We start from the raw sequence: 26,619 nt of genomic DNA, 5'->3' as shown, positions 1-26,619 counted from the left end.
AAGGCTGGGAAAAATCTCCACATTTAATTTTACACCATGTGCCAACTGACTGGCAAGGATGCTGGACTTCTGCACTCATTAGCCAATGTGGTAGAGGTTACTAGTACTGCCTTAGTAGTGCATGGCATCTGGTCAACGAGGTGCTGGAAACATTAACATGGCATGACAGTATCACAAAGTTGCTACAAACTTTTCGACTGTATATCCCTGATGCAAAGCTTCCAGTCAACCAGATTCCAACGGTGGTCTGTTGGATTGAGATCTGGTAGCTGTGGAGGCCATTTGAGTACAGTGAGCTCATGTTCACAGAGGAAGGGAACACTTTGGTCATAGAGGGAAGAACATGAAAATACCAGACTGTTTTGACCAGACTGCCTAAATGCTGCCACGTGACTGGCTGGTTCGATATTTTTCATCTTTAAAGTCTTCAAAAAATAACTTCCTCATTACTCATTGAAGAAAACATCCCACACCTTATTTATTCATAATCTTTGGAAAAATCATGTTGTCAGTGATGTCTGTCGTGAAGCAGACATCAGTGGAGATCAAACTTACAAGAATGTCACTAGTCCAGATGTCTCACCCATTTTAAGCAAGAATTTTTGCAACAGGATCTAACAGACAGGGGGAGGAACACTAGACATTTTTTTTTTTATTTTACATGTCGTACCTCCACTCACTGTGTTCCTGTCCTTTTCCTCTTGTTTTGAAGTCTTTCAGCGCTGCATGTGAATATTTTCACTCTATGAGAGTATGCGTCTTGGTGTGTGGTATGTGTACAGTGAAGATAGGGTAAACTGTGCTTGAAATTTGATCCTCTTGTGATCTTTACAAATGCTTAGAGATCTGAGAAAGCAGTGTGGACACCATTTGAATTGTGATAATTCATCTGCACCAGTGATTGCTCACCTGGGTTCTAAATAATAAATCTGTGTACCCTGAGCCCCCTAGCTCTTTTACATTTAGAGACTGGCTTAGGTTAAGTCAGTAGACCATCTGGACAGTGCAGCTTTAAAAAATTTTGCAAGGACAAACTTGCAAAATGATCACCCCATGCCAGCAAAGTGCGTGAGAGGCTGGGCTCCACCCTATTTCATGAATCATTCCTCATCTATTTGATCAGTCATGTCAGATAAAGCAACATAAATCAGTTGACTATATAAACATTCTGGATAATGGCTAGTAAACCAGTGTGTTTGAAAACCAGCCAAGTGTCTGATTCATGTGGGTAAGGTTGAAACCAGACATCATTTCATTTGCACCAAAGATCTGGTGAACAGAGTTGAATAGAATTAATTTGTTCTGTGGATCGATATGTTTCCATTACACAGCCTCTCCAATGCTGAAATTCTGATAGTTGATTCTCAACACTGCATGCTGTCCTAATAAGAGTGTGATTTTCAAAATATTAGCCATAACTCAGTCATTGGCTCATCCCCTCAGGCTACAGCCTCACTAATAGATGTTCACTGCATTCATCACTTTTTAATGTTTATGTCTGCCATCAATACAACTCAAGAGTTTCCAAACCCCGAAGATGGAGACGTTTGGAAACATTGCTGGCGCCGTTTTATTTATTTAATTTTTAAATTATTTTCCAGGATGATGAATTTTGTAAACTGTGATACATGCGTTCCGTACTACTTGATCTATCATTCACAATGCAGCCTTCTCTTATTTGGTGTGCTCTTATCACATGATTCTTTACTGGACAAAAACAAATGGCTTCAACTTCAAACAACCAATGAGATTCACCATGAAACACGGAGAGGATATTATGAGAGGTGAGGATGTCTTTGCTATTAGCTTTTATTTGGTTGAATTCAGCATTTTATAATGCAGAAAACCTCTGACCTTACTTTTCTCCATTGCTGATACGTGTTAATAGCATCCCCCCAAAAAAACAACTACAGAGTAGGGAGCCACACATTCAGTGTATTTGGAAGGTTGAAATGATGTGTGCATTCAGGTATGTGAGAAAAGTAGATTATTTCAGATACAAAATATTTCCATCCATACAGTTTTAGCTCTGCATAAGAAATTCACTGTGTAATTTGGGGTGGGGTGGCCAATATACTGAAGATATCCAATGTTTTGCGGCAACATTAGGTATAGTAAATGCCGACAAATTGTCACATAACAATTGTAAGACATCAGCACCTAATTCACTCTGGTATTTCCCTCTCATAGACACACTCTCCTGTGTGACAAGAAAACTGTGTGATGGAGGTGAGAGGCTGTGTGTGCTTTTGTATTTCCAGCGGAGGGAATTGTAGAGCGTATAAAGAGTGAAGTGCCACAGCAATTAGTTATCTATGTTTCCAGATAGAAAACAGACACCATTGGCTCAGAAAAAAACAGCATTGGAAAATTAGGCCTGACTTGCATGTGCATGGCGGCTGCATCGCTGCTACTGCTAGCCCTGTCTTTCTACATGGTTTGCGTTCATCTCTCTCACCCTCATTAAGAGCAAGACACACAGCATGTGTAAAAAGGCAAACTATCTCAACGTGAACCTTGAAGATACAAAGAGCTCTTTGAAAGGCATTTAGGAGTACTATAAAGGCTTGGAAAGCATATAGTCATAACTGAACTCTAAAAATATGCAAACATTATGTCAGTTAACTCATGATAGACTCTTGTTTAGCGAAACAGTAGAGTCTAAGCCAAGTAAATCTCTTTTGTCAGAGCATCCCTCTGCTATAAAAAGCTGCAAAACAATATTGTTTGGTCTGTTTTATACACTGAACTTATACTCATGTGTAATCTTTGGTGAGAATCATAGCCCACTATGATGACTCAACAACTGCAGTTGCTAAATAGGGAAGTTCAGGTTCTGAGACACTCAGCGAGAGACTGGGTATGCTACCTTTTTTCAGGAAGCTGGCAGTGGCTCAACTTGTGAAAGGATGTTTTCTTTACTACACCCAGTGTTTGTCAGGTCTGAGGAGGGAAGGTGGGTTATGATGAGGTCGACAGAGAACTTGGTTGAATTGTGATTTCTATTTCAGTCTCTTTGAAGGACGGGAACGTCAATCCTTTGGGGGTCTACGGTTTGCTTAACCCAGATAGTGACATCAGAGAAGAGCATTTCAACAGGTCTGAGGGAGAAGAAAGGATTTAGAATATTGGTTTCGTATTAATTTCACGTTTCTCATGCCAAATTTCAACATAAAAGCCACAGCTTTGCCCATTTTTGCAATATTTCATATTATCAACCAAGTAAAAGTTATACTCCCCAAAAGGGCTTCTACTAGAAATCAATACTGTTTTGTATATCTATGTCTGTGTCAAGAAATTCATAAGCAACATTTGTGATAAGTAAAGATGTCTCTCGAAGTGATATGGTGCTTGATATCTAATCTGGGAACTAACTCAAGAAGCATGAAGTTAGCCCATAAACACAATGGAGGGCCAGAATCAAAGAGTTAGGCACGATGAAAGCACTTCCCGTCTACTGACCTCTTGTCATTCCAAGCCTGCTGTGTTGTGGAGCAAGATCAAAACAAATCCTTTGTAATCTGATCCTCATGCAGCATCAAACAACCATTACCAACAAAACAGCAAACAATGAGGTGAAAGGGCATAAAAATAGTCAAGGAAAAGGCCATAGTACAATGACATTGTGACTGGAGAAAGAGACATTGGACACTGGCGTTTGGTGTGCTCTCTACATGGGAGACACCTTTCTGTTTACCAGTGGTGAATTAATTGTGCGTAATCTCTTGATGCAAGTTTCCAACTTGTTGAACAGGCAATTCCCAAAATGAGTTGGAGAAAAAACAGCAATTAAAAGATCAAATACTGTCTGTGGTACAAAATGTTAATGTCCCAAACACTTGAGAGAACCAACAATTGACACAGTCTATCAAGTTACAAAAGCGACTGGAGGAATAGCTGGAATTCCTCACAACACAGGTGCAAACTGTGTAACCACAGGAAGTGAAAATCCTCAAGCTCAAAAAAAAAAAACCTAAAAGGTACTAGAAGTATTATAGCATGCCAATGCCAATTCAGTTCAGTCCAATAAAGAGTAGAGGAGAAGAGATTTTAAAGAGGTGAAAGATTAAATGAGTAAAATCAGTATGCACAACCTGAGCGCAGGAGGCTGTAATGTCCATTGAGAAAACTATAAACAAAGTATGAGTCACCATGACACATAAGGTCAGCCTTAGAAAAACATTTTCCTAAATCCTCTGTGGTTTCTCTTGGTAAACAAATGATTTAGATACAGTAGGGGAGGGTGTTGTTTTGAGATAGAAGAGAAGAAGCGCACAAAGAGAATGGAATAATATAATAAAAAAAAAAAGTATTGAAAATGCATGGTGATGAACAGCAATTGGTTTTGGCCTATCAGACACATCCATAGGTAGCACTGTGTAGCTCAACATGGTTAGCTCTGCTGAGCCGCAGCACAAACATCCCCCAAAGCATCAGCTACCTCAGCAGATTGTCTTCTACACAGCAACAGTGTGGTGTCATCTTCCTTTGCCAGTTTATCAGTTGTCTTAACACCGAGTACGTGGTTTAATGTTGATATGGTATATATATATATATATTTTTTTTTTTTTTTTTTTTTTTTTTAATCCTCTAAGATGCAACGATTTCCAAAGGGGTCACATGGTGACACATTTATGTAAGAGTTTCGGTTTTTAAAAGAAACTTTCACACTACTGACACATATTTGATGTTATCAGTAGTAATTAGAACAATAACAATCTTCATTTATGAAGCACTTTCTAAGCCAAAGTCCTAAAGCGTTTTCAGAAGGCAATAACTGCAAAATGAGCAGATGATAAAAAATTTTGATAGAATAATAAACATATGAACCAATTGCTGGTTGTGTCAAACACGGAAACATCTTCAAGGTGAACAAATCATAAAATATGATAAAAAAAATATACACAGTACCACTGCTAATAAAATAATTTCTGACTATGTGACCCATGAACTGGGACAAAGCTGCTGTCTATGCGCGGTCATACTTGACTACACAGCTATTTTGGCTGATAGCTATGTACATCCTTCGACGTGTTGGGAGTAGATAGAGTGAAGAAAAATTTTATTCACCCTTTTGGTGCTCAGCTTTTGGTCTTTTTGGTATCAATTCTAATTTGAAAACGGGTTTCTAAATCCCTGCTAACTACCTAAAATCTGTACTGTTGTCATATTGAAATTGAATCCATCTTCTACCACTTTTTCCATTTCTGGGTCACAGGGCTCACATTGGGCGAGGGGCAGGGTACACCCTGGACAGGTCGCCCTGTCCACGAACGAACAACCACTCACGCTCACATTCACACCTACCATCAGTCACAAGTTAACCTAGACATGCACGTCTTTGGATGGTGAGAGGAAACTGGAGTACCTGGAGGAAACCCACGCAGACACAAGGAGAATCAAACCTGCAACCTTCTTACTGTGGGGCAACAGTGCTAACCACTACGCCACCGTGCTGCCCACCAATCAACATGTTATCAGAGTCTGAATGTTTCAGTGTCTCTAAAAGAATTCAAAGCTGAGGATAAAAGTTTTAAACAAACCTCCCAATACACAGTATTTAGTAAAGATTTGTAGCAGATGGTTTTCTTGTACAATTCATTCCACTGACCTTTTGGGTGTGCTCTCTTTCAGTTTTATTAACGAAATGAGGTGATTCTTATCTGACAGATTGGGTTCATTGCACCTTTTCAATTCACTGCAATGAAGACATCAAGTTCAGAGAACTTGGCAATGCTTCAATATTAACATAATTGATGGTAAAACATAATGCCATTCTACTACGGAAAAGAGACTGTCATAAAATTTCCCTGTAAAAATTACAGAAACATTGTGGCTCAATGGTGTGAATTGGAGGAAAAACATTTACTGTATACAGCAAGAGAGATTTTTTCTGCTTCCCATAAATATAATGCCTGTAATTGAACCGAATTGCTGTCTATGTAATAACGGCTCTTTGGAAACTTTAATCACAGTTGTGCCTGAGCAATGAATGATATTTTATTACTGTTTTCAAACTGGGTTGAGTACATACACAGCTAAACACACGCTGCTTAGCAACTGTTCTTAGTTGAATTGAAGAGACATTAAATGAACTGTAGTCATGAAAACTTTATTATAGTTTTGGCAAGGCTTGATGACATTAAACGCAACCTGGTAGCATGCAAAACTGCATTTGCACTGTTACTAGTTTAATTTTGCTGTTACGTAAAAGGTATGGTAATCTTTTTTTTACTTTGGGGTCAGTTAAGTCTGTCTCACAACGTCACAGAGACATGCTCTCGATGGTGACAGCAGATCAGTTTCCTAAGAAAAGCAGCGTTACTTTAATGAAAGCTGTCAGTTGGGGTCCATATCTAAACAATCTGAGGAGAAGCAGTGAAGCAGACATACAAACAACTCTGAAAGTCCTCAGTGTTATTCTTTAGGGGATTTGAAAGCTTACTTAATAAGCCTGATGAGCAAGACACCAAGTAGTGACACAAACATTGCCTATAGTAAACAGTAATGACTAATGTCTCCATGGAAAGGAATTCTATACCTCAGGATTGGTGTTGACATGGGTGACTCCTGTCTGGCACGCGATGTGGGCTTAAGGACATAAACAAAGCTGTGTTGGGCTCTGCCTGAGACTCTCATGCCCAACTTTCCTCATACAGAAATATCCTACCAGGTCCAGATGCGCTCTCTCTTCTACAGCCATGTGATGACAATGAAAGAAACTTAGATTCACATATGGATCATATGCATCAAATGTACAAGTAAATACATTACTTATTACCCTCACATAGAGCCTCTATTCAATATTTTTATATTTACAATTAATTAAATGAACATGTGTGAAAGTGGTCACTCATACATAGCTTTCAAATTCCGCTCATTGCTTTGGTTTTCTGGCATACAGTTTCAATACTGTGGTCCACTCCCATACTCTGATCAGTAGTTTTCTTCAATCTGAGGAGCAGATTGTAAGTAACTGTTTCAGACCTAGCTTCAAATGAGTGTTATGCTCCTGTCTGTTAAACGTGCAAGGCAACTGGAAACACACCCAAGATAACATTTATGTGGTATCAAGGCTTATTTTACTATGCCAAGTGGCCAAAATAAAACTACATGAAGTTGCTGTACACATTTTAAATTGGTTTTATTAATTTTTCTTCTGTTGTACAGGATTAGCAAAATTAAGAGGCATTGTTAAAGGTGATAGCCCGTCAAGTTCTGGTGATCACATTTTTCTCAAAGATGACAGGTTAATGATACATTTCTTGTACTTCTTCCTTTCCATTTCTTTGTATCAGACAGCCTTATGAATCTCTCCATGACTTTACTTTGGCCATGCCTTAGTTAAACTTCAAGCCTATTAATATGATACTTGGATGGCTCATTAATAGAGCAAAGTATGGTGTAAAAAAAAAAAAAATTCCCTTTATAACCCATATGATGGAACTTTGAGGTGCTTGTCCTGGTTAACCTGAAGTCATAATTTAAAATATGTCATCGACTGCAGTGATAGCTTGCTTTGTGTCAGTTGTTCAAGCACAAATGTGTCTTTGCATGACCTGATTAAGGTACAAAATAAACCTTTCTGTCTGCATTCATTTGTGTGTGCGCGTATATATAATGGCCATTTTTTTTAACTGTTTTCACAGCTGAGAGCAGCAGAGAGGCCTGTCTGCACCTCTTGACTGCTGTGTTCTGCTCAGTCACGCTATAGCACCACAGCAGTGGTCTCCACCTCTGACTACGAGGCCCTCTAGAGTTAAAGTGACACGTACAAAGCATAGAAGTATCAAGTGTCTTTACTTATTTCTTTTTTATTAAAATGTTGTAAGTTGTACTAAGTAATAATGCCGACTTTACAATGCTATCTTAATGATTCTCAAATTATTCCTGTTCTAATGAAACCAAAGCTCCAAAGGTGACGCTCCTACTTGGTACTCAATCTATTTAATCATTTGATTGATAATGATCCAAGAATGAACCAAAGTTTCAGTTTGTCCTCAGATGGCTGTATTGGTTATTAGAGAGCAAGGTAATAATTAATAATAAGTGATTCATTATTCACGTAAGCAAGCTCATGTTCATTTGATCAAATTAGAAAAGGTAACTGAAAGGTAATGAAGTGAGACAGAGACAAGCAGAAAGAGTGTGAGGAGAGAGGCGGTGTGGAAACTGTAAAAAAGTAAAAAAAAGTAAAACTGGTAAATAAAAATAAAAAAAATAAATAAATAAAAATAAAATAACCTTTATGGAAATGATAAACTTTTCTATGGATGTACCTTCATGACATAATGCCTGTAAGACACACTAGCTTGGATCCAACTTGCACTCATAAAATGTTAAATTTGTCAGTAATTGGTCCAAGGCATTAATTATTTGGGCATCTTATTATATAACGTCATGATTCTAAAGGCTGTCAGATAAATGTCACCTATTGCCCACAACACAAAAGAGACACCTGAAAGTTACAATGCTGTTTCTGTACACCTTTTTCTTGATTTTTGTTTTTGGTCAATAACTCATACTGGGCCAGCCCTTTAGTATTCCATCTATATCAAGTGAGTGTGGTCCTAACAAAGCCATTTTAGCATTCACTTGACAAACGTGTATTGCCTCCTAAAAAAACAGTATGTGGGACAAGCCATCTAAGTTTTACAGCTTTCCTGTTAAGGACAGCAGACAATATATTGGTTGTTACAAAAAAATTGTGTTGTCCTGCTGGAGAAATAATAAAGATGCAGACAGGCAAGGTGGAAAAAAACAAAAAAAACACTATGAGTCATTCCGTTAGTCGAAGAATATGTTTCACAGGAAAACATACTTGTTCTCATCACCTCGTACATTATCTGGTACAGACCCCAGCTGATAAGTATTCTGCAAATGAGAAGGTGTTGATGACCATTACTGTTACAAGGACAAAAGCTAAAAGGTGAATGATTTATAGTCAAAGCTGCAAACAAATTCCATACATCAAGTTACCCTTGTTATCATTAGTATATTTGATACAATGCTTTGCTCTGTATTTTTTTCTTCACACTGAGGAGCCATCACTGTTTAACCCCAGGCGAAAAAAAATGCTCAAGTTTCGGATTTTAAAAGAGACATCATTTTAAAAAGAAAGTCTTGTGATGAATGAATGCTGGAAAAATAGAGAAAAACTGGAAGAGTTTGATGAGATGTTAAAATTCAAGTGTCCAGCCTATTTGAGTTGTTGGGTTTCTCTTTGTAATATTGATAAGGTCTTGTGCCTTTAATTACATTATAAATTGTCACAGTCACAAACAGTTACGCATAGCTGTGGCCATGTGTCACCTGATAGGCATTGTTTGTGCCAGTGCAAAACAGGCACACATTGGGAAGATCAAAGGTCTGATGTTGTCCAACTCAAATGCCAAGACGCACGCACGCACGCACGCACGCACACACGCACGCACACACGCACGCACACACGCACACGCACAAAACATTATAAGAGTAGTTTAGTAAGGTGTACAAAGGGCAACCACAATAAAATTTCTATGTTCTTTTGATTCTATTTGTAATGGCAACTCACACTTTTTTGAATAAACAAATTTAAAAGGGTACATCCATCCGACCTGTGCTAGTCTAAAACCTGCTCAGTAATCAACCCTGTACAGAGGCTCCCTGCTCTCGGGAAAGTTGCCAGCAGAGCACATTACATGCACATCTTACACCTTGTCAGTGAACTATTGACATTAGTATGTAAAATGCAAGATGTCATTTAAAAAAATGCTTATGAGTCCGCTCAAGCATGCCCCCTGCTGGGCACAAGAGACATATTGGTTCAGTGTGTCTTATTAGAACATAATATGGAAATAGGGGATCAGTGATTTGATTTCTAAGTGTCAATGTGGTTTGTGCATTATGTTCATTATGTTCATGTAAATTTATTTACTTTTTATATTTCTTGACCTACACCTATGAGCAAAATATTAAATTTATTGAGCAATTACTTCTATTTTCCTTTGTCCACAGAAATATGATATAAAGATGTAAAAACTTTAAACTGAAAATTGTATTCAGGATACTGTCAGAGACGCTTTTAAAACTAAATAAATATGTACATTGTGATACAGATATAACAATTTATACAGTCCAGAAAAAATTGTTACTTTACTTACTTTAATCAACTGCTGTTAAACTGTTGAGGGATTTACATCAACTAAAACAGGCAATGGTGAAAGAGTATTTTCAAAGAATCCATCTTGATCTAAGGGTTAAATTACATTTAAAAAAGAAAACATCAAAGCTTGTTTTATATGAATGCAAAAGAATTACTACATCTATTCCAAATGTTGCCGATTCTGTTGAATAACTGATGTTGCAAGCAGCACAGTCATCTGGTTCCAGCTAGTCCATTTAATCAAAGAAAAAGAAACGTCAGCATTCCTGTACTGGATTGCAAATAAATATAATATATGTATGTATGTAATATAGTATGAACAGAAGGTTTGAGAATAATTCATGGGAGTGTGTATGATGGCTGCTACAGACTTAAATTATCAGTTGCATTTCTGCTTATCTGGATATTTGAGATGACATTATAATTTAAATTAATTCTACCCTTTTAAAATCAAACTTGGCTCATCAAGAAATTTAGGGTAAATTATTTGACAATGTGGAAACATTCTGCGAAACTTGGCACATCTTCGTTCAGGAAAAGCATAATTTTGTGTTGTTTTGAAGAAGAAAAAGATATTATTATGGCAATAAAATCCTTGTTAATTCATGAAAATATTAAAGCCATTACTTCAAACATACAAAATAGGTTTGAAAATAATATTATACAGTGTAAAAAACTATATAAATTGTTATTGACATCCATCGAGGCAAGATATTTTAAATTGCGGGATATATATTTTTAATTCCCGTAAATAACATGGCAAATATATTTGTCTACATTTCAATATATCAGAAAAAAGGTAGTATTTACTGAAGTACTTTCATTTGGATGTCACATATTATGATTACCTATTGTTTTACATCATATAGAAAGAACAAAATATGAACTAATCCTAGCAATGGGCTTCATAATTTAAACAAAGTAAAGTTACATCATAATATCACCTTATATGGTCGCAACCCCAATAATTCAGTGGAGCATTTGGACAACTTATAGAATGAGATAAAGATAGACTAGACAGACTCAAACGCTATTGAAACTGTAACCGAACACACAAGAGGTCTGCTCATATTCTATTGGAAGAACAGCTTGTTAGCAATTTTTATTATCACAGATCTAATGAGTATTCACTCGGCAAACACACCTTGTTGTTGTTCTCACTTATGTTTTCCATGTCATTTAAACCAAAATCGAGGTGTTTCCCGGCCCAACCACTGTTCAGCATGTTGTTCTAACCGAGGTTGTTCAAACCACGCTGCTGTTAAAAATACATTCTCCAGAAGGCTTGCAGAAGTTTTAACATTTAAGCAGGACAGAAAGCTTTAAGTCTCATTTAATGGAAGGTCAATATTGACGTGTGAGTTTTCAGTGTGCCCTTTTCATTTTTGCACCTCAAAGAATGTGATTGTAGTGGTGCCCTTAAGAATGAATGCTGTCTGTTTTTCCAAGTACTGAATTCAGTCCAGCAGACTGGATCCTCAACTGAACATAATGAAGCAAGTGAGAGGTTCAATGGACTGTACATCACAAACTTCTGCACTTAACTCTTCAAGAGCACATTCCCACACAAGAACAAACACATTAGGTCATCAAGGCATGGGAATACATAACTATGAGATATGTAGTACATTCCAGATATGTGAGAATAGATTTTTCGATCAGAAACCATGCTATGACAAAAAAAAAAAAAAAGATAAAACATTTTTGGCATTCATTAGGTATACGATACACAGATTTATTTGTCATAATTGTCTCCATATCCAACTTCTGTCTCTGAACATCATCTTCTAATTTAGCTTTTTATAGCTATGTTAGCCGTGTGACTCTCGGGATTGCAGCGTCAGCCACTACAGCCTTGCAGAGCCACTAAGATGAAGGGAACAAATATTCCTAAATCTTTTAATCTCATGAAAGGCTGGTCAAAAATTCTACTAAAGAGATGGACGCTATGTTCTCAAAATGAATCTGTTTAGATTTCAGTTCTGCAGCTCAGAGTCAAGGCAAGAGAGGATCTCCTGAGCCCTGTGTTTATACTGTCGGTTTCCTGTGTGGCTGTTGAGGGAAGAGACACTGCAGTCAGAGACCAATCAAACATAAACATTGAACAATGGATGATGGACAGGGGAGGATTTGCTGCAAAGATTTGGTGCCATGCAAGGCAGAGCTCCAGGATAACTTCTCTCACCAACCTCCAAGAAAACATATTTAAGTTATCCCAAATGAATGTACACCATCCAAAAGTTTTTTTCACTTTACTGCTTTTATCACATAGACATGCTTACAGTTTATAGATTAAATAGCTGTATTTATTTTTCTATCCTCAATTATCAATATTAGTATCTGTGGTTATATACTATATGGGAATTGAAAAAATACAATTAGCCCAAGATTTATGATTAGAGCTGGCCCATCAAAACCTATCTGGAGAAATAACATCACACGTCACCTGCATCACACTCTGATGGTAAACTGAAGCTTAATTAAGAGCTGATTCTTCTGTACAAATGTAACCACTGGTAGCTATTGTTTTGAAGAAGGCTGTATTTGCTTGGTGCTACAAGCAAGCTGTGACTAAGACCAGTGTTATGAGTTCAAAAACTCATAACTCATCTCCAGAACATAATCAGACAGCAGGAGTTACTTTAAGGTTTTGCGCCCTACAAGTATAACTCAACACAACACTGTGTGAAGGTTGTCTAACTATTCATAACATAAATACATACACAGTGAGATAAACCACTACCTCAGGCCCTTGACTTGGACTTTATCTAAATGAGCACTGCCCTTTCCGGATGAATTATAGTCATTAAGAATTGTGGTCATGTGCCTTACAGCCATATCTGGAGTGAAAGTGACTTTCATGACACAGCTCTTTGACTCTCTGGGGTAATTACACAAAGTTGTGTGTTTATTTTTACTAATAGGCCCCATGATGTTTGCTGACTGGCCACAGCTGAAGCAGTTACCAACAAGCACATGAGCTCAACCTGAGTCTGAGTGCCAAGAGGGTCTATCAAACTTTGATCAGGTAAATCAGGAAAACAGTGTTGCAGTATCAAAGCACCATCTCTTCTTAGAGAAGGATCTTATCACAACTAGGACTCTGCCTCACTCAACTGGACCCTGGTTCCTGGGTGGTCTCAGGGCTTAACTGCAATGTAATGATACCTAACTGTTCCAAGATGAAAAATACAGCAATAATACCTAATTTCAACCAGATAAAATGGCTTCATAACATTGATGTGATTGATAAGGCAATCTGGACTAAATCTTGGTCTCTCAAAATTAAGTAAATTAAATTCTTGCTAGGTGGAGATGTGAACTGACAAATCTTATTTTAAGAATACAGTGCTTTAAATAAGTATCAAATCCCATCTGTTCATTCCATGCCTAAAACTAAATTTTTGTGCAACTTAGTGCAATTTGCATCCATGAGTGGTAACAGGAGGAGGAGCGTAATAGAGATGGAGTGAGATGTGTGAAACAGCCTACTGCTCCTCACTGTCTTTGCACTGCTGCTGTCCCATGTCCCTAACCTGGACCTGGATCTTGACTCTTTTCAGGAGTGGAGCAAAGAGAAGGGGGTGTGGTCTCCTCTTGTCTACCCCATTTCCTGCCTTCCACACCAGCTTTAATTGGAAATTTGGGTGGCCCTGTTTATTTACATGGTTGAAATGCAGCGAGGTTGTATTTATATTTTCATGGCGCGTTCTCAGCAGTGCTGCATTACATAGCCTTCCCCTGAGATCGCTGTGGGAGTGGAAGAGGAGTGTAGACAAGCCCAACAGTTGAACATGTTTTTGTGTGTGTGTGTGCCTGTGTGTGTATGAGGAGATGAGTAGGTTGTATGCGGTCTAATCTTCTTCACTGTGAAACTGAAGTTAATAATCTTGAGATAGAACCCTTCAGTTTTCTTTGTTGTCCTTGCTACCTTAATCAGGTCCATCTGCCGATTAAATGAGAAGGAATAAGACACTAAAAATAAAATAAACTCCCAAAAATCTAGAAATGTAGAAAAAAACCAAAACAATTCATAAAAACCTTATTAATTCAACACACAATTGGAAAATTACAGTGTTTATCAAGCTGCGCCAACATTTAAGTACGTCTTATATGTAATAGAAAAGAACAAATGAAAAGAATCTGGATGTCAACGAGGACTCAGAAAGTCAAAGGTTTAGTTATCGGATGTACACATTGTGGGCTGAGGAAACGCAATGTGGTATGCTCTCAAGTTTGTGCCAATGGAAAAAATGTAATATTAATGATTAATTCAATAGGAAAAGTTCTTAATACACATAAAGGCAAAATCACGTTATAAATGTGAAAGTATGCAAGGTCGAAAAGGTCCAAGTAAAATGAAAAAATTTGTGTTTATTTTTATCCATTACTGTTATGAAAGGCGCAATAACTACTCGATAGTTTCAGAAAGTACACACTACCCATCTAAGCTAAAGGTCTTAGAGGTCCCCAAAGTGCACACATACATAAAAATTATCCTTAGATGCGCCATGTCAGAGCAGTGGCAGTGTGTGTTTATCTTTCAGACCAGGGCTGCTGAGTGGTGGAAGGCAGAGCTTTCTAGTCGAGCCATGGCTACAGAGAGCCCAGTCCTGACTGTGGATAAAGTAAACACTTGAGCACACATGCATGAACAAATACACATGTGCGTGCGTGCACGCACACACACACATTCACAGGGCTCTCCCGTCTTCCTCCCTGCCCATCAGCTGGAGACCACACACCCAGACCACACAGAGTCTGAGAACAGCCCAAGTCACTCTCACGCAACACGACCCACGAGCTGTCACTCCGACCACCTCTGTCTCTCTGTCAGCACTGGTGCTGCATGTCACTTGACACACAAAAAGTACTATCTGTGTTTGGAGAAACAAGAAAGTTAAATAAAGTCCCCTGTTATCTAGTAAGTAGCTTCGAAAAAATACAAAAAGAACAATTTAGTAATGTTAAGAAATGAATTAAGGATTTTTAATTATTTGAGTGTGTGTGAATTCTTGTATGTGTGGATGTACGTTTGTCTTTTAAACAGGGTGTTACAGGTAATCATGTTCCCAGGCCATTAGGAGTGATCCAACATTTTGTGAATGCACAGATTCCTGCAGATGATTCATATTTTTACTCCCCGGCTAAAAGACAGCAACCAACAAATGACACATCACTCCCTGCTGGTCATTTATTTTACTGCATCAGCATTCATGCAGCATTATTTGGAAAGTTGTATTCCTGATGTGTAATATGTCCATGGAGGAAATCTAGTTTATGTTTAAAAAAAATAAATCAGCATTTCCTCTTTTCCTTTATCTCTTTGCCAGTAGCCAGTAAAACTAAACACACAGCTAAGCTCTTGCATTAGTGCCAGGTAGCCCACCATATTGTTCTGCTTATCAACTCTTATCTGTTTACACTTGTCTCCAAAGTCATCTGATTGTTTTCAATAACTTTGCTGCTCCTCATCCGACAACTGTTTTTGCTTTCCTGCCATCATAATCTATTGGGTCAAGTACATTGTTATTTGAGGAGAGTCAGATAAACACAGACATCTGAAAACAATTCAAGCTGATTAATTATGACGATAAAAATGTCATTTACTCCTCATGGGGAGGAATTCTCATGCTTCCTGCCGATTATAGTTATAAAAATAATGTAGGTATGATAATATGTTATGATAATAAAAATTATTCAATCACGCCAAGAAGGTATTTAAGGTATGTTTTTAAATTATCTCACCCACACATAAGTTTCATTGTCCTTTGTTCTGAATTCACAAAAGTCTTGACATTATTTGCGCCTGTCATATACCACTTCTTGAGAGCACAGAGAGTTGTCAGTCTGAGGGTTCAAATACGTAAAAGAAAAAAGTGAGGTCAACACCTTCCTAACCATGGGGTCGACAAACAGGATCAGGCTGTGGTGACAAGGGTTAAACAGCACTGTCATCAAATGCTGGGGAGGCACTTAGTAAACCCTGACCCTAAACACAGCAGGGTCACTGACTGAGTCGTGTAAAGTTACTCCAAGTGTATTCCCAATGGTTTGTCTTTAAGTATTGGAGTTGTAAATGATTTTTAAAGATTATTTTAAAACATTTTACTTGAGAATAATAAAAACCATTTCAGATTGCTGTGGCTCCTGCTCCGCTCTCTAAACACACCATTTAAATTTTGAATTGAGGTTTTAATGAAAGACTAAGCTGTTGTGTTAGATATACCACACCTGTACATGTACAGGGTTTACACATGCTACAGTCTATGATCACAAGCTGAAGAAAAATATCAACACCTGTAGATTCAATCAGACAGGATTTACACCACACCAGCAGCAAAAGACAGTAATGCATTAGACCGTTGCATCTCACTGAATGGCATTTTGGTATTTTCTGTCACTCTAGTTCACCTCTATTTCGTTATATTCTATTACCTTTTCCCCCCTCACATTTGTTGGTTTCCCAACAGAAGACATACCATGTAAACAACAACAGCAGCAAACTACTTCAACAAACAGGAGTTACACATGCCAGCTGCCCAACAATCAAAAAAACACAGCCATCTTTTGATGCAGACATATGTGCAGTAACAAAAACGCAACATAACATGCAATTATCATTATACTGACCTTATACTGACCTGTAAATGTGCATGCCAGTTATGACTTTGGAAAATGGAAGTATGCACAAGCCATGCAACACGGTTTAAGGAAGCAACTACAGGGAAGCTGTTGATATGATACCATAGCACAGAAATAGCCAAGCTTCGACCCTTTGCAATAACTAACAAACAGCCTCATCAGTTCTTTCATAGCATTTTCTGACCTGAACCGTTGAAATAGTCAGCCTTTGAAACAACTATGGCGGAAAACCTGGACTGACCAATTAGGCCTGCTAAACGTCCAACTCACCTCCAAATGTGTCTTCCGTCCATGATGGCGGGCAGGTGGGTGAAGTTTGTCCCCCCTCCTCCTCTTTCCGCCTCAGTTTTCAGGTAGATGCTCCGCTGAACAACCGTCAGTGGCTCCTGGTGCCGCCGTCCTTCCTCGATGGACGATGGCGTCTTCCTGTCCGGGCGCTATGCTAATGCTAGCAAGCCGGCTGTTGTAAATCGCAATATTTGTCATATTTTTTTCTTCACTTTCTCCTATGGGGTTTTTTGTTGTTGTTTTGTTTGTTTGTTTTTTTCTTTTACATTACTTCCACTTTGCTGCTCCAACTTTTGTGGTTAGTTTGTTTTTTCTTATTTCGTCTGAGACATCGCCTGTCCGGAGCTTTGCTGATGGATTTCCACGGTGACCCCTTGACCTTTACGTCATCACTATGACGCAGACCAGGAAGTCAACAAACGAGTTATAATTTTTATTTATTCATTTGCAAATTATTTAATTATACATTCACTGACTTGAATTTCAACATACATACATTGAATTATTAACTACATTAAAATGACATTAAAATTATATGTACAAAAAATGATGAGGTTACAGTATTGAGTCAAGGGGCTCCTTAGGGGTCGGGGGCCCATGGCTTTCAGCCCCTACATAAATGGCACATTGGATAATCTGTGCCTCTGTAAGCCAACAAGACAGCCACACTACCCAGCAGATGTCAGCAAAACATTTCCAGGTTGTTTTTGTGAAACAACGTAATTCTTTTCCTTTCTTTTTCGTCTTATTATTTGTGAACAAATAGATAAACAAATTCAACAACAAACCAACAGTGATAAGCACATTGTATCCTGAAAAAAAAATTGAAAATGAAAAATGAAAAATTATTATAAAACGAACAACTGAGTTTAATGTACAAATATAAATGAGTAAATGTGATTATTGTTACTGCTACTGAAAGTCCTAAAACAGGGTAATCGATTTGTGAAGGGCAATTAAAGTAGCAAAACAGGGTCTGATTGAACAACTACAGCTAAACAACAAAGAGATTAGGTAGGGATTTAAATTGTGTCATATAATATTTCATATCATTACCAGGCCTGTCAGTTACATTCACCGGTGTCACTGAGTCAAAATGGTACCAACACCGTTACTTTCTCTCAGGAGAAAGTGATGCAGTTGATATGCTGATGGTTTCATTTCTCTATAAAACCTTATTTGGTGATGTTTCTGCAATTAGTTGACTAAATAGTCAACACTCCAAACGTTTGAGTGCTAAGACTGTCACTTGGAGTAACGGCTCACAAGCATAAGCGGATAAACTGAAGCCTGACTACAAATGATGTGGCTTCCTGCAGAGGGGGAAACACCATGGTAAATGTGTGAATGTGTTTTTCTTTTTTTTTCCCCTTCTTTTTCTTTTTGTAACCAACTAAGTCTCTCTCATTCTTCCACCCTTTGTTTGCTAATCTGGGGAGCCCAAAAACAAAACAGCACAGCAGACATGTCACAAAAGATTCATACTTTTATTTTGAAATAAATCATCAATTTATTTGGTAATTTTATTTTAATCAGTGTCTGATTTTTTCTATAAAATGTTCTGAATGTTTTACTGTAATTGTAATGTAAAGGGTGTGTGCATGTCTTCATTTGAGTCACCTTATGTTGTGGGTGGGGGAGTCACATGTTTTATCCTTAGTCCCAAATGTCAATTTCTGATAACAGTAATACTTTGACTGTGACATGCATATATACCCTCCCACACATATGCACACATGGGCTTTTTCTCACGTAACATCACCACAGCATCACACTGTATATCGATCTGGTACCTTCATCAAAAATTGGACTTGATTTTGATGGAGTCAAAAGTCTGATTTTGAAGCAATGCAAAACGAAAATTTCACCAAGTAGACAATCAAAGGGACTGAGTGGATGTTTGATGGGGGAAAAGGATTTACGGTTCACATAAACACAAAAGAAAAATATTCCCGCCTGTGATTTTGGTCAGACTTTTGAAGCCATTGTGAAAGTGATGTGGTTTAAGTGTGAAGGAAGTAAATGCAGAGATCGAAACTCTGGACCACAGTAGAAAAACACAACACAACCTTTATCCCTCCTATTGCTGCATCAGCCTTTAGGATTTCAAAGTCATGAAAAAGTCCACCACTGACTTTTGCAGACATACACATATACATACATACGCATTGCTAAGTGGGCAATGGATATTTAGTAAGGAGCCTGTGATGGATTTTGGTGGACGTTACATCCAGTGAACTTCCACAAACCATGGGAACCAGAGAGCTCTTCCCTGGCTGAAGTTGCACACTACCCACAAAGGTAGTTTTCCTTCCTATTTGTGAGGCCCCTAGTTTCAGGTCAAGAGGAACAGGTACGGTCTCCTTATAAGTTACAGGAAGAGCATAATTTTTCCAGTCAACTTCCTATACTCAAGTCATATCAAAACCGCTCATGATGGTCACTGTTTTCTGGTAACACAAGTTTTCATCCCCAAGCTGCTCTCTGATAATTTGTCATGCGCCTCTGGTCCTAAACCTTTATGCTTCCACTTCTGTACTGTTACACTGGAACTAACGACATTTGTAGTTTAAATCATAATGCTGAATGTTATTAGGTGATTACTGTATGTAAACAAACACTTAATAACAAGAAATTAGCATCAAAATACCTGCAAGTAAGTGTGACCTTAAAAATATAAGTCAACAGGGTATACTGCCATCTATGTATGTTGGCACGCAGACTTTATCCGCCAGGCTAGTTGATTTGTCGTCATCAGCACCAACAAACTGACTTTTTTTTTACTTTGTTGAATTATTTTGTTTTAATTTAAAGGAATCATATGTTTTCAAAAGCTAATAAAATCTGATTCAGTGGAATTATATTTTTGTAAGCCCATTCTGCAAGAGGGAAGCGATCTGTGATAACAGCTTCCTCTACTACACCTCTAGACCATTGGTGTGCATTGCAGTTTTTTGGGGTTGGTTTTAAATGAAAAGATTTGAGGGCTTAGCACTTGCATAGTTTGTGTACTTATTATTAAAAGAATTATTAATGCACCATTATGTACGATTGCTGACACCACAGAAAGGTGAACCATAGGAAGAGCTGTGCCAGCTGTTTAAAAGGGAGAGTCCGTGATTGTCCCGAGTGCCACTTCAGTATGTGAGTGCACCAATGACATTGTTGTTGTTACCTTTCATTCATAGTCTGCTCTATTACTTCGCCGTATCAGTGTTTGTCTTAGGGGCCACTCTTCCTGTGCACCTGTGCTAGTACTTCCTGTCTCAGTCGCCCTCTGCTACCCCCCCTCCCACCACCACCACCACCACCCCCCACCCACCCTCAAACCGCATCCTTCACACTGTCACAATAATACTTTTTGTGAAAAAAAGACACTACCCCAAAGTCCCAGACATGAAGACTACAATACATAGGTGTGCAAGTGAAAACAACAGGGTCTTCCCCATCAGTACCACTGATGGGGAAGAGTACAGGGTACAGCAGTCACATAACAGTCAGTGGTTTACATTCGCCTTCATCCTTTCCAGCAAGTGTGTATGTGTATGTGTTTGTGTGGTTGTCACTCTTGAATATGCTGTAGAGGTCTCTGGGAAGGATAGCTGATTGCTGGAGATGTGCTCTGTTCCTGGACATGATCATAGCCTCGCAGGTAGTGGGCATTGTTCTGCTGGTAGAAGTACACCAATTTTCTGGCAAACACTGGCTCCACCTAAAATTAAAATATGTGTATGTGTGAAATATGGCTGCAACTACTGGATCCCATTATCCCACTGTGTCCCCTATAGAGGCAAAGAATAGTTAACCCAAAAAAGGCACTTAGCAAAGGCTGTAACCTAACGTCTTCATATTAGAGCTCTTCCGCAAGATTTTTTTTTTTTTTTTGTTAATCGATTGATTCTTGTTTAAAAAAATTTTAATTTAAAAGCTCATATACTTTGTAATCAACTGTTTCCAATTTATAGGTAATGTTTTGCAATGGTTAGTTACCTGAGCTGTGATAAGCTTCCTTGACCGCTGTGGGTCGGGATACTCATCTCCGAAACATAGCACCACTTGGTGTCTTGGCACATGTCGGCCATTATGGGCAAAGTCTTGAAGCTCTGTGAGAAAAAGGTCAAGAAATGAAAGGATGCGTTAAGAGTCACGCTTACTATATATTCCTACATGCCACATAATTGACGCTCAAAGCCCAAACCACTCACAACATTTCAATTAATTAAACACCCTTCCAGGAAATCACTAATAATGAGGATGATGTGAATTTTGGCACGAAACGGCAGTGAAATCATCTAGTCACATGTCTGATGGCTCAGAGGAGGTGGGTGGGGACTCCACACACCTTGGCCTCTTGCTGAGAATGTGACAAGCTCCTTTGAGCTACCACGAGAGGGATTTACCGAGCAGAAACACCTGCAGCCTTTTCTTCAGCCAGCATGACCCCTTCAGTTGTCTTACTGGAAACAGCTGTAGCAGCATTAGAGTGTTCTAGTTACTCTTCTCACCTACATATTTGAGAATTTGTTACACAATTCTATTGAAATCATTGAGAGTACACTCCACTTTATGGACTTACTGTAAAATTTAATCAATGCCCTAACCCTAACCCTAACCCTAACATCACTTGTACTTTATATTTTACAGCAGAGAAATATTTTGGTTTTGTGTTTATATTGTAGTGAGAGTCTTACTTACAGGAGATCTAAAATATACGTAACTGGGGGTCTAACCACCTAACTATGTAGTTCATAGTGGCCTCACCCTCACACATTACTTTGCCCCCTATATTTGGCATTTATAAGTAGTTTTTACATTTTGATAACACACTACATGTAGTTCCAAACAGATATAAGTATTTGTTAACACATTAAATATAGTAAAACTATATTTAATTACATTTAATATTTTGCCATAGGTCAAGTTACAGTTGGCTAATATTGTACATAAAGAGTTGAATACATCCTTGTACCTATTCGTTATCAGATATAAGATAAATAAATTATATCTCCGATAATGATTGTATATTCTTGCAAAAATCCATTCAACACATGACTTCATCCAGCATTAATTGATACTTTGATTTTGTTATGTATCTATAGATAGACATATTCTATTCTATATTTTTCCAGTATTGACTGTGGCCCACGTTGAACAAAACAAATAAGTGTAACTTGGTAGTGGATTGCATCATCAGGCATACTTCAAAACTCATGGAAGTGAAAAAACAATACATCAGTCTGCTGGTGCTTACCAATAAGGAATTGTTGGGTGTCAAACAGTTTGCGTGGTTGTTCCTTCTCCAGCTTGTTGGGCTTATCCATATAAGGAGCCAGAGGTCCCTCCCAGTATACTCGCCCCTGGCACAGGCGCTTGGCATACAGCCCATCAGACATCATCCACAGAAGCACCCCCTTTTCCAGGACATTAGGAAGCATCTCAGCGCCTTGTCTCTGAGACTCAGGGTACGGGAACGGAAAAAGGATGGTTTCTACCCCACTGAGAAACTTGTCCTCTGGGCATGGGGAAGAGGGAGAGGAGGAGGATGGAGAGGAGGAGGAGGAGGATGATGAGAAGGAGGAGGAGGAAGAGGAAGAAGAAGTGATCCGGCACCCTTCGGGACTTGTGATGGTTACTTCCTTCACCAACGTCTCTCTGTAGTACAGGGACACATGCAGGCTCACATCTGGAAAAAGGATTTTGGCATTTAGCACATATATTGTAAGAAACCTCATCAGCATTATGTGTTGACCCTTACATCTTAATTTTATGCAGACTATAAAATATTTCAATGTTCCTCAGTGTTTAGTGATAGATAGTAATAGAGATTACTATTAATCACGTCTACACAGACAAATTTGAAATTTGTCTTAAAGCAAGCATCTGAGTATCTGTCTCCAAGTCTTAGTTTACCAAAGATGATCCTTTACCTGTTATTGAATTGGTCTGGTCCCCTGTATACATGGGTGGCTGTGAATCTGTCAAATAGGTTTGGAAGGAGACCTGAAAACCTGCACAGAGTAAATTGTTAAATATTGGTCATAATTGGAATACTGAATATCAAATTGTTAACATGTGAGGGTGCATCAGAACATTTATTGGCAGGTTTATCCTATTATGACCTAAATGTAGCCACAAGACCATTCACATAGACAAATATAGCTCTGCTTGTTTCTGCAGAGACCAAAACTCGCCATGTTAACAATCAACTAAGTCATGGTTTTTATAGTAATTTCGTGCTCTACTGGTTAATACTATCAAACTGGTATGAATCTTCATTATTTATGCTTTTCAACAAATTTGCTGAAAATATAGAATTTCGTGGGGTCTCTTTATTGCACAAACAGGACGTACAAGACTGCTGAAAAGGCCTAATTTCAGATATAGATCAAAGCATTGCACAATGAAACACAAAGGCCTAGCCTAATTGTAAGTGCTCTTTTTATTTTGTATTAGTAAGATTTATTCCACATGAGACCCAATTTTCATTTGATATCAAATGAGACATTGCTTTCACTGACAGGATGTCACAGTTCTGTGGTTGGAAACTGATGTCATCTAGAAAATATTCATGAAATCCTGTATGCATATACATTTTAATTGTTTGTATATATATATATATATATATATATACATACAATCAAAATGTTGCATATCTGAGCAAAATAAATTTGAGTCAGACGTTATAGTCACAGTTATTCTTCCGTGTGTGAATATGCTCTGAATGTTGCACCCGTGATGAATGTATAGCTGTACCATTTTCTGAGTGTGGTCCAGGCCAGGCCCGGCTGATTGGTGGTGGGTAGTGGCACTGGCCATACGGCAGCTCTGCAAGTGGTCCATGGTGATGTGGCGGAGGTAGAGATTGTTGCTCTGGTGGTGGGTAATCCCTCCAGTCCCGTCTCTCCTGAGAAACCACGTAGCTGGGTACCTGAAAAGAGAGCGTGTGATCACTCAGAGAAAATGCCATCAAACAAAGATATGTTCTACAGGACACAACAGCCAAACATGCTGACCGGGTTGTGCAGAGATGAATATGGAGGCATATATCCAACGGCATTCATATGTGATGTTTTCTCCTCCATATTGTTCATTTTCATTCCTGTAAATGTTCAAAACCAGAAATATATATTTCTTTAATATCAGTCATGCTTTGCTGTGAGGCACAGCAGAAATTATTTAATAAATAACAAAATTAGAAACCAACATATCCAGTAATAATTAAAGATTATGATGTAGTTCTATTATACAGATTTACTATAAACTAAACATTTATGGGAGGTGATATCTTGTGGGCCTACCTTCACTGATTGCTTTTGGCAGGTGTAAACTGTTCATGTGCTCATATGCTTGTGAGACCTTGCTATCTTAATTCAAATGGTAGTAAATGCATCAGATGACTCAGTTAAACTCCAACCAAAAATTTGCTTGAGAAGCATTAGTGCAGATACAAAGAAATACTCTGCTGTGAGAAAAACTATAGCAGAGACTTAGTTATGCAAGGCTGGAGGTCGTCGGGTTGTGTTATGTGCACCCTGCACTTAGTAACTGAAGCCCTCTAAAAAAAGCACTATGGCCTTTTTGGTACATGCTTTGGCTTCCTTTGTGCTTCCTGCCTCAATACAATCAACTGCAGTCGTGCACATGTATGTGAAAAATGTGGCAGCAGTCTATAAACAATGTGATTTGCTTCATGAAATGCAGCAGTTCATTGTATGTATAAATGAACCATTGCTATGACACAGTTTTAGATTTCTCTATTTGTCAAAGACCAACTGCGGAGAACTTTGGTCCTCAGCTCATGCTGCAACATCTCTAACTGCATACATAGGTCTTAATGTAATTAGGAAAAGGCTCTATTGCATCTTACAAAGTCATTATTTAAATACTTGCCTTTTTTGGCTCCCTCTGGAATGATTTTGTAAACTTTGTAGGGCTCCGAGATGTCAAGTTGGCTTCTTTCTACCAACTCGTCAAAATCGTTGCTTTTATTGAGAGCACAGCGTAGTCTAGTTTTCCATGTTGGGGGATCAGGTTTGTCCACACCTTCCTTATATTTTCCTTTAAACATTGCCCATGCCTGAAACAGTAATTGAATTGATTCATTTAAACTTCCTCTTTATTCATGTCAAGCTTACAAAGATATCAGACCAATTCTACACAAAAAAATTAAAGCGGCCTATGAATTTCAATATATTTTTAAGTTAATTCATATGCAGTAACGTTTTCAGAATTGTTGTCAGAGGCTTCAGTTCAAGTGTAAGAAAACAGGTGGGTTGGTCTGACCTTGAAGAGCGCGGCATCCTCCTCCCTGTTATAATCTTGTTTGCCTGCGTGTTTCCATGGAATTCGAAAAACAGTTTTTTCATCATTTTCCCAAACTAGGCCAGGATATCTCCTGCTGTCAATCTGATCAATCAGCCACTGTCTGAGTTTGCCGTTGCTGCAGCTGACTGACAGGCCGCTGTCCTCATCCAGGTTCATCTCTGCACAATCAAATCAAATCAACTGTGGGCACAGAAATCATGCTTATTGTTTTAATATACATATATATATTAATGGGAACACAAATTTTCCTCAACCTGAGAAGATGAGCATGATAAATTTCCTCTAATAATGAAAGAGTTGCTGGAGTTACTTAATTGAGCTCCAAATAGTCTCCACTCTTCAGCCATAGAAATATCAGTCATTTTTAGCTTATTTTCATAAATTGGCTCAGGATGCGTTTGACATTTCTGGTCATTCTCACAAACAAGGGAAGTGTGTAAATGCTGGGGTTGAAGTACCCACAAAGAAATGCGACAGGTTTGAGAAATATGCACAAATAGATTAGATTAGACATTAATGTATTTTAACAGAAAACTACTGGACATGATTCTGTGAATTTTAGAATGCTTCATAATTTATTCCTTTCACTTCTGCAGAAAATTTAGATAAGATTCAACCTTGTGTTCAAAATTATATGATTAACAGAGATAGCTTAATTAAAAGTAAGTACCTATTTATTTTGTTATTTATCTGACATACATTTTTTCTTAAAATGTTACCTGCCAGCCTTGTTACTGGTTGAGATGAGCTATTTTATCCTCATTAAAACAACTTGGTTAATCTATAATTTAAAAACGTTCATTTATCACAGTGTTGAAAACACCCTTATTCATTCACGAGGAGCTAACTCCTACCTTTGATCATGTGAGCTCCCCCGCTGAAATCTGTTTTGAAGCTCTCTGTGTCCTATTCTTAAGTGATATCACATCATGATTTGTAGCAGGGAGGAGCTTCACGGACTGAGTCTGAGTTCAATAGGAGTTGCGCAGCAATCAGACTTCATTTCTGTGAAACTCAGCGCCCACACACACAGGGCTGCAGTGGGGAATCCCTCTAGTGAAACCCTGAGCAGACACCGGGACTGGAATGGAACAACTACCTTCCTACTACAACTATAAAATATCCTCCCACATGTTTTTTATGTTTCTGACAGTATGCAAGTTCTAGCTAGTTTCCACTTACACAACTGTCAGATGGAAACAATAGAGTCTTACTTT

General features: G+C 38.2%; 1 protein-coding gene across 2 annotated transcripts; it reads right to left on the bottom strand.

Moving 5' to 3' along the window:
* Positions 1 to 20,410: 20,410 nt before the first annotated feature.
* Positions 20,411 to 26,367, bottom strand: irf4a (interferon regulatory factor 4a). Of its 2 annotated transcripts, none has more exons than XM_029524587.1 (9): positions 26,257 to 26,367; positions 25,361 to 25,582; positions 24,968 to 25,154; positions 24,091 to 24,176; positions 23,831 to 24,005; positions 23,005 to 23,085; positions 22,329 to 22,760; positions 21,068 to 21,180; positions 20,411 to 20,789 (listed from the first exon to the last, which is right to left on the bottom strand). In XM_029524587.1, exons 2-9 carry the CDS (start codon positions 25,556 to 25,558, stop codon positions 20,640 to 20,642), a joined length of 1,422 nt encoding a protein of 473 aa, XP_029380447.1. In that variant the 5' UTR covers positions 25,559 to 25,582; positions 26,257 to 26,367; the 3' UTR covers positions 20,411 to 20,639. The 2 variants fall into 2 exon arrangements, with proteins under 2 accessions (XP_029380447.1, XP_029380446.1); XM_029524586.1 differs by having other exon boundaries at positions 25,361 to 25,560; positions 26,257 to 26,285.
* Between the last annotated feature and the right edge of the window lie 252 nt (positions 26,368 to 26,619).

The sequence above is a fragment of the Echeneis naucrates genome, chromosome 17, assembly GCF_900963305.1.
Source record: "Echeneis naucrates chromosome 17, fEcheNa1.1, whole genome shotgun sequence".
Lineage (NCBI taxonomy): Eukaryota > Metazoa > Chordata > Actinopteri > Carangiformes > Echeneidae > Echeneis > Echeneis naucrates.
Note: the sequence above shows the minus strand (reverse complement) of the source record. Positions and strands in the feature narration are given on the sequence as shown.

Excerpts from the sequence above, each read along its gene's own strand:
- irf4a (XM_029524586.1), bottom strand. Across the intron at positions 21,181-22,328 it reads CACCCAACAATTCCTTATTG|AGCTTCAAGACTTTGCCCAT; the intron begins GTAAGCACCAGC and ends TTTTTCTCACAG. Across the intron at positions 20,790-21,067 it reads GGAAGCTTATCACAGCTCAG|GTGGAGCCAGTGTTTGCCAG; the intron begins GTAACTAACCAT and ends TTTTAATTTTAG.